We start from the raw sequence: 9,386 nt of genomic DNA on the forward strand, positions 1-9,386 counted from the left end.
ATTATTTAGTGTATGTAAAAAGGGATATTAAAGTTTAAACAAATTCTAAATGTTTTTTGTGACCTCTCAAATCCGATGTGGCAAGTTCGTGGCCTAATAAACTGAAACTGCGCCACATATATACATAGTTTCAACTGTTTTAAAATAATACAAACACGTTCTAAAAATAATTATTAAACAGTGACATAATTGGATACTATATTATTTCGAAAAATTAAAAGAACTTATGAATTATAAATCATTGTCTAAAAAGTAGTATTCTAGAACATCTCTAATAAGTACACATTATGTGGACACCAACAGATTGAGCATGATCAATTTATAGTTTAACAGTATTATTATATTAAACTGTGACATTAGGACTATTTATAACTAATACTGATATTTTATGAAGTAAGCTCTATTACATTGAACTATAGCAACTTGAAAACCATTTTGAACATATTCATTACTAGGTGTTTATGTTCTATGGACCCGGTCCAATAAAAGTCAGGCAAGTTAAGTCTAATGTAAACACATTTGCATCACTGTGCATTCGTTCGCCGTCCTTGAATGCATTAACCACGTTTTCATAAATGCTACGAAAAAACATGCCGGAACATTTCCGTTTTTGAAACTAAGCTCGTCCGTTTGGATCCAATCGCAAAAAAGTGTGCTTGCTCTTTCCATGTTAATCCTGTAACACGTACAAATCCAAATTGTATATAATGACAAACAACTGTTTCTGTTAAAACCTAATATAGAAATATAGGCTTAGTTCTGTTTAATATAAATATGCATACTAAAATGTCTTTGCTGTAAATATCTCCAAGTATCTTCAAATATGAAAGAACATAGTATCTGTATACAAACTCATCAAATGGAAATTCCAGGTGCTTTGATCCGTCGTACAGAACATCTTTGTTAAGGCAGTTCGCTATAAACCATGGGTGCAATGTTATACAACGCACACCCTCCCTTTTCTCGTTAAGAAATGGCAATTCTCTACAGCAACATAGAATTTTTACCGTCTGGAATGAACGACACTCACCGCATTGACATCTGAAATGAACAAAATGCTACTGCATATAACGGATGCCTACCAACAGTATTACAGTTAAACGGAGTACGTGTTCGCTCTCCTTTGTATCATGTAGGCGTTGATCGGAGCAAAACAAAGAATCTAGGTAGCCGTTGTCAGTTTGTTTGTAATCAGAGTCTACAATATTGATTGAAATGTTATACATGGTTGCAATAATGTATATTCAACTAACAAAAACATTGAAAAAGGTAATACATGATGTGTTTTTGTGATCTCTCAAATCCGATGATGCATGTTTCGAGCCCAATCAACTCTTTTTAAATAATATAAATACGTTATGAAAAATCCTCTATTAAACAGTGACATAATTGGATACCTTATCATACATTATTTAGAAAAATAAAAAGAAATTATGAATTATAAACCATTGACCAAAAAGTAGTATTCTAGGCTATCTCGAACACGTATAAAGTATGTGGACACCAACAGATTGAACATGATACATTCATCGTTTAATAATAGTATTATATTAAACTATGACATTAAGACTGAGATGTTGATTTTCCATGGACCCGGTCCAAAAAGGTACCAGTCAAGTTTAGTCATGTACGATATATAAACACATTCTACATGCATCACTGTGCATTCGATCAACGGCCATGAATGCATTGACAACTTTTCAATAATTGCTATTGAAGCACATACCGAAATATATCTGCTATTAAAGCCAAGAGTTTCATTCCAGATCCAATCGTGAAAAGGCTTGGTTACTCTTTTTTGCGTAAAACCTTTAACACATAAACATCTAACATGTTGATAATGCAATACAATTGGTTTTGTTTAAACAGTAAAATATAGGCTTAGTTCTGTTTTTGCTTAGTAAAATGTCTTTGCTGTAGATATCTACAAGTATCTTCAAATATGAAATTCCCATGTGAATCGCGGTTGCTTTGATCCGTCGTCCAGAACGTCTTTAATAAGGCGTATACCTACAGCAGTTCAGATTATGGCCAAAAGGGTTCTCACAGCATCTGGTAAAATTAACATTAACACTTAGTTCTGTACAGACGAATTGCTGACATCTTTTTTGAAAGTAGTGTTGGTGATGCCTTTCAAGTACATGCCCACCATAATTATAATTATAAAGCACTGGATATTTTTGTATATACTTTTTAAATATTTCGCCGAATATATTATACCCCTGCTTACTGTTATCTTTCTGAATGGCCATGGAATGACAAGGGAAGAGGGGGGGTGTAAAATTTGTAAATATTTAGATAAATTTGAGATATGCTTGTGTTTTTTTTAAATAATTCCTCCAATAATGTTTATGTATATGATGCTCCTCGCGTATGTAAACCTTAAATAAGCTGCATGTGCAAGTAGTCTATAGCTAAGTCATGGTGCGACAGAGTTAAACGTACGTTTACAAATATGTTAACATTTACCTATCATATATTCAGGCTGTTTTTAATAAATGTAAATAATGAGTATTTGATAAATAACGTCTATTAAACAATATCGCTAGGAGGGTTGATTTTATAACGACAGGGTAGAGACACGTGGGTTCGAGAGTTCGATTCCCACCAAAGTATAGTTCTGTTCACTATCTTCGTAATAAAATAAAAACAAACATTCATGCCCGAATAACGGTACGAACCCAGTACCTCACCCACTACCTTCGTATATGAAACAATACAATCGCGCCCTGACAACATGGTACGAACCCATTACCTCCCACTACATTCGTTATCGAAACTAGAACTCCGTGAGTCGGATGTGTTGCCTGATGAATTATTCACTGTAGACATTATGTCTTTAAGGTTGGCATTTTATGCATTTACAGACATTGATGTTGCCATTTAACTTTTAAGTGTAGGTGGCATTTGGACTGTAGGTAGCAGTGATAGGCCGGACAACAATTAACAACGAAAATAAACAAAGGGCAATAACTCTAAAAATGTAGCAAGAGTTACGGTTTTTGTGTACTGCACTTGCCCTCAATGATTTATCTACCTATTACGTGTCAGGTTGATACCTCTTACTGTTTTTAGTTGCCCCTGACAAAATTCAAGCTCTAAGATTAACAAAGGGCAATCACTCTTAACATATAGATGCAAGAGTTCGGGTTCTAGTCCACTGCACTTGCCCTTAATGAGATATATCTAGCTTAGAAGTTTCAAGTTGATACCTCTTATATTCTTCAAGATATGTCCCGGACAAATATTTAAGCATGAAAATTAACAAAGTGCAATGACTCTAAAACTAAAAAAGAATGAGTTACTGTATTATGCACTGACCTTGCACTCCATGAGATATATCTACATATGAAGTTTCAAAGTGATAACATTTATTTTTTACGATAATATATGTCCCGGACAAAACTTTCAAGCATGAAGTTTAACAAAGGGCATTAACTCTAAAAATATGAAAGCAAGAGTAACAGTTATTGTGTACTGCACTTGCCCTCTATAAAATATATCTACATATTAAATTATAACTTGATACCACAAATAGTTTACCAGATATACACCGGACAAGTGAAAACGGGACGCAGAAGCAAACAAAGGGCAATTACTCTTAAAATATGGAAGGAAGAGTTGCGGTTCTTATGCACTGCACTTGCCATCCATGATATATATCTACATATTAAGTTTCAAATTGATAACTTTTATATTATACAAGATATGCCCCGGACAAAACTTTTAAGCATGCAAATTAACAAAGGGCAATTACTCTAAAATATGAAAGCAAGAGTAACAGTTCGTATGCACTGCATTTAACCTAAATGAGATATATCTACATATGGTTTTCCAAGTTAATAGCACTAATTATTCTAGAGATATTCCCGGACAAGCGAAAACGGGACACGAGCGCTGCCGCCGCCACCGCCACTACCGCCGCCGCCGCCGCCACCACCGCCGCCGACAAAAGTAACCCCTATACGCCGCCTTTCCAGGGGACACAACAAGTACACTGACGCTTAAGCTTTCGTAAATAAATCAAATATTGTGGATATTTTAAAAGTTACTATTGCTTAGAACCCACACGTGTGTCAAAATGGTATGGTACCAGGTGGTAAGTAGTATTACCATGTTGATAATGCAATACAACTGGTTTTGTTTAAACAGTAAAATATAGGCTTAGTTCTGTTTTTGCTTGGTAAAATGTCTTTGCTGTAGATATCTACAAGTATCTTCAAATATGAAATTCCCATGTGAATCGCGGTTGCTTTGATCCGTCGTCCAGAACGTCTTTAATAAGGCGTATACCTACAGCAGTCCGGATTATGGCCAAAAGGGTTATTACAGCATCTGGTAAAATTAACATTAACAGTTAGTTCTGTACAGTCGAATTGCTGACATCTTTTTTGAAAGTAGCGTTCGTGATGCCTTTCAAGTACATGCCCACCATAATAATAATTATAAAGCACTGGGTATTTTTGTATATTATTTTTAAATATTTCGCCGAATATATTATACCCCTGCTTACTGTTATCTTTCTGAATGACAAGGGAGGAGGGGGGTTGTAAAATTTGTAAATATTTAGATAAATTTGAGATATGCTTGTGTTTTTTTTAATAATTCCTCCAATAATGTTTATGTACATGAGCTTTTAATCATAACAGTAACCATCGAGTAACACAGTGGATGCTCCTCGAGGATGTAACCCTTAAATAATCTGCATGTGCATTTATAAGTAGTCTATAGTTATTTCAAGGTGCTACAGAGTTAAACGTACGTTTACAAATATATAAACAGTCAATTGTCATATAATCAGGCTGTTTTTGATAAATGTGACCGATAATTTGATAGATAGTGGCTCTTAAACAAAATCGCTAAAAAGGTTGATTTTATAACGACACGGTAGAGTTTAAGCCTATGTCGCGAGGATTGGAGAGTTCGATTCGTACCAGATGACCAAAGTTTGATTCTATTCACTATCTTCGTAATCAAAAGATGCATTTATGCCCGAATAATAGGGTACGAACCGTTTACCTCACATAATACCTTTGTGTATGACCTTAAACTTCTTTGTCTACACAATTTTAATACATATTTACTTTCTGAATAATTATCAAAACATACCATAATACAGTATTTATTATTTGTTGCCAGTTTATAATAGCATTGGTAACCTAGTGCATTATATATAAATGGCAACACCAACGATACTTACTCTATTTTGTCAGCATCCAACTGTATAGCATTTTCTTCCAGTCTGTAAAAACATAATAAAGTATATCTGATAATTATACCTCTCGTGACCTGCCGATGCCACACACTGACAGTACTGTTCTCACCAGTTCGTATGACAATGTCACACGCGGTTCTAAAATTAGGCACTTTTGGTTTCCCAACTTTAAGGAGGAAAGTGCTTATTAAAATGTGTTGTAAATCTGGTAACATCCGGTGTTTGCACTATTTTAAAACGACTCAGCAGCAAAATAACAGCTAATGTGAACAAACAGTTTGTGTCGATTTCTGAAAAAAATCGACATATGAATGTGTTTGGTAAAGTATTGTTGCCTGGCTTCGAGTGTGACAGTACATATTGTCAACATTCGGGAAAATACTTCCACTCGGGTAACACTATTTCTCTCATACCTAACAATATGTACTGTCACACTGGAAGCCATGCAATATTTACATAATATGAGCCAGAATATAAGAAATTACGTTACCAAGTGCATGGAATATAAATGGGAGCAAAAAAGTATTACGTGTACTTACTTCGTTTGGCCAGCATCCAACTCTATAGCATTTCATACACTAAATACCCCAATATAACATTTGTTAATCTATGCCAGTATATGATGAAAAAGGTTACGTTTTGCATGGCATACACTTAGCAACAACAACGATTATTAGTATTAAACGAGTACTTACTTCATTTTATCAGCCTCCAATTGTTTAGCATTTTCTTCCAGTCTGTAAAAAATACCACAATGTGATTTAGTTTATTTAACCCTGAAAAGGATGAATAACTTTACCCTGTGCGTAGATTACAAATGGCAACTATAAGGAAAAGAAGTACGTCTACTTACTTTTTTCGCCATCATCCAACTGAATAACATTGTTTTTCAGTCTATCAAAAATACCATAATATAGTAATTATCAATGTGTGCCAGTATATGAAGAAAATTGGTTACCTAACAACGATAAGTAATAGGTGTACCGAATGTTTTTTTATCATCAAACTGTTTAACATTGTTTCCAGTCAGTAAAAATACCGTAATAATATATGTATTATTATTATACCTCACGTGACCTGCCCATGTTAATTTATCATATACCCATTATGGGCAATATACTTTCGCCACACACTGACAGTACCGTTTTGAGCGGTTGACATCATACTGTCACATAGCACACGCGTCTAAAAATAGGCATTTTTTGGTTTCCCAAGTCTGAGGTGGTAAGCGCTTACTAAAATATGTCGTAAATCTGGTCACTTCCGGTGTTTGCATTATTTTTAACGACATTTGCACCAAAATGACAACTAATGAAAACAAACAATAATTAAAGACTAAATTGATTAAACTTTATAGTTGTGTAATGGTGAAACATCTTTATATATGTATATAAATGTAACTGTGTTCGGTATAATAAAATTAATATTGCATGGCTTCGCCTCGGGAAACAGTTTTTCCCTCATGTTGACAATCTGTACTGTCACACTGGAAGCCATGCAATATAAACATAATGTATGCCAGTGTATTATGAAATTGGTTACCTAGTGAATTGAATATAAATGGCAACACAAACGATAAGTAATACGTTTATAACATGTTCTTCCAACCCGGAACATGAAAAGAAACACGAATTGATATCGGCACAAATCAAATAAAAGAAACAAGTGTCATAAAAGGAATAGGATTACACAATGTTTACGATATAATTAGAATAATGTTACCGAATTGGGAGCAAGTAACAACTGTTTGGATATACAATTACTCTGGTGCATCAAACCATATCATTTCTCGTTCCTCTTTGAAAAATGGCCAATATCAACCGACCCTTAATCACGGGCTCATACATTGTAACATATTAAAACAAATTACGTTATTTAGAGTTCGAAATCAATTTAGAGTTAACACGATACCTTAGCATGAAGTTATTTCGATCTTCGGTTTTCCCACTCGTTTTGAACTTAATATCACACAGCCGTTCATGATTCAAGATGTTAGTTAATTAATAGCAATAAAGTTTTAAGACAATGAACTATGTTTCTTTTAACAATACGCGATGAGTTTGAAATAATTTGCAATATTTGTTTTACGAAATAATAATTTGTCATTCTTACTTTGTTTTAACCTCAGGTTTAAACCTTAAAATACAATTATCAATTTCATTTGATAAACAGACAGAATATTGCAATAGAGTATCAAAAAAAAACCTTTTCAACATAAGGAGATTTTCGAAAATGACAATAAAGTAATTAAATCGTGCAATCAACATGAATTTTAAAGATATAATTCAAGAAATATAACTACTTTTTATAAAAAAAAGTGATATTAGAGATTAATTGGGAGATGGCTAACAAATAGATGACTGGCATTGATATTTTAACATCGGGTGTCGTTATTAATTTGTTGAACGCATAGAGTATTTCTTCAGAAGCAAAGGCCTACTACTTTGTGATAAAGCATTAAAACAAATGTTGCATTTTAACATATCTTTACTGATGACGATATCTTGTTTTATATTTGTAAAGGGTCATGCAATGAAGTCACCTGTAAAGTTTCATTGAGTTTGTCCTGGTAGTTTTTGATATTTTTTTTTAAATCAAAACAGTAAGTCGTCCATTATGATGTTGTTGTTGACGTTGTTGTTGGTCTATCTTTATGCCTCATTGTATTTTTGTAGAGGGTCATTCAATGAAGCTTCCTGTAAAGTTTCAGTGAATTTGGCCTGCAAGTTTCAAATGAGATGTTTTTTAAAACAAAACAGGAAGTTGGCCAGATTGTTGTTGTTGATGATCTAGCGCGATCTCTTTTTGTATATGGTTAGATGGTCACACAAGGAAGGTATCTGTAAAGTTTCATTGAAATTGAAGTGGTAGTTTAAGAGAAGATGTTATTGTAAAGCAAAACTAAAAATCAGCCATTTTTTTCGTTGCTATTGTTGTTGTTGTTGATTAATCGTGACCCCTTGTTGTATTTTTGTAGAGGGTCACCAAAAGAAGCTTCCTTTTAACTTTTATTAATTTTCAGAGGAGATGTTTTTTATAAAACAAAACAGGAAGTCGGCCATTTTGTTGTTGACGTTGTTGTTGATCAATCATTATTGAAGAGGGTCATGCAATTAAGCTTCCTGTCAAGTTTTAGTGAATTTGGCCTGGTAGTTTCAGATGAGATGTTTTTTTTCTTAAAGCAAATCTGGAAGTTGGCCAAATTGTTGTTGTTACTGATCAATCGCGACCCCTTGTTGTATTTTTGTAGAGGAACACCTAAGGAAGCTTCACGTAGAGTTTCAGTGAATTTGGCCAGGTAGTTTCAGGGGAGAATTTTTTTAACCAATTGTTGACGGACTGACTGACGGACAAACACACGGACGGACGACCGACAAAGACCGATCGCAATAGCTCATCTTGACCACTTCGTGATTTGGTGAACAAGATAGTCCAGTCTCCATTTACAAGTAAGAAAACTCACCTCAATTAGATTGGGGTAGTTTAAGTTTTAAATGTGGTTTTGAATTGGATTGTGCAGTATTAATATTTCTTTAATAAGAAAAAAAAACACGATATAAAACTGCTATTGAATGACGCCTTTAGATAAAATTTGAGAATATGTTATAACAAAAAGATGGCTTGCAACGTAATTTCATCCTCGTGACTCTTGATTAAAACTTATGCCAACGACTACACGGCCTGGGAAGATTTAGTGTCCATGCAAATTAAAAATGTAATAAAATAAATCATCTAAACAAGATATTCCGGACTCCATTTACAAATAATAAAACGCACATTAATTATATTGGACTAGGTAAAGTTTGATATGTGATTTTGAATCTTGCAGTAGAAATATTTCTTAAATAACATGTCCTTTTTATAGATGTAAAATATTTCAAGATGCTGTTTAATTCGATTCGATATAACAATAACAACGTACTATAAATTGCAAAAAAAAAATAGATGATGTGTTAACCAAAAAAAAACACTTTTGTGTAGTAAGAAAATGGAAATATTTATACGAAAAACTACAGTCGCGAATATCGAAAGTTTATCTTAACAAACAAGAAATCCGAACACCAAACCTGTGTTTTTCTCAACACGTTTTACACTTAAGGTTCAAAATCCGTAATGCTTTATTGTGTAAGGTATGTAATCGGAAAACAGAAACGATAAGCAATATGTGTAC

The 9,386-nt window shown here is 33.7% G+C and overlaps 1 protein-coding gene across 1 annotated transcript; it reads right to left on the reverse strand.

The window, feature by feature from the left end:
- Positions 1-265: 265 nt before the first annotated feature.
- LOC128221366 (uncharacterized) lies at positions 266-5,981 on the reverse strand. The gene is made up of 4 exons (XM_052929965.1): positions 5,911-5,981; positions 5,201-5,242; positions 853-1,041; positions 266-676 (listed from the first exon to the last, which is right to left on the reverse strand). The coding sequence occupies exons 1-4, from the start codon at positions 5,913-5,915 to the stop codon at positions 505-507; spliced, it is 408 nt and encodes a 135-aa protein (XP_052785925.1). The 5' UTR covers positions 5,916-5,981; the 3' UTR covers positions 266-504.
- Positions 5,982-9,386: the final 3,405 nt, after the last annotated feature.

Source organism: Mya arenaria, chromosome 16 (genome assembly GCF_026914265.1).
Source record: "Mya arenaria isolate MELC-2E11 chromosome 16, ASM2691426v1".
Classification (NCBI taxonomy): Eukaryota; Metazoa; Mollusca; class Bivalvia; order Myida; family Myidae; genus Mya; species Mya arenaria.

What these genes read in the sequence shown, in the direction of transcription:
- LOC128221366 (XM_052929965.1), bottom strand. An exon ending in TTGGATGCTGACAAAATAGA is followed by an intron (nt 1,042 to 5,200) that starts GTAAGTATCGTT and finishes TGTTCATTTCAG; the next exon opens with ATGTCAATGCGGTGAGTGTC. An exon ending in CTGGAATTTCCATTTGATGA is followed by an intron (nt 677 to 852) that starts GTTTGTATACAG and finishes TACGTGTTACAG; the next exon opens with GATTAACATGGAAAGAGCAA.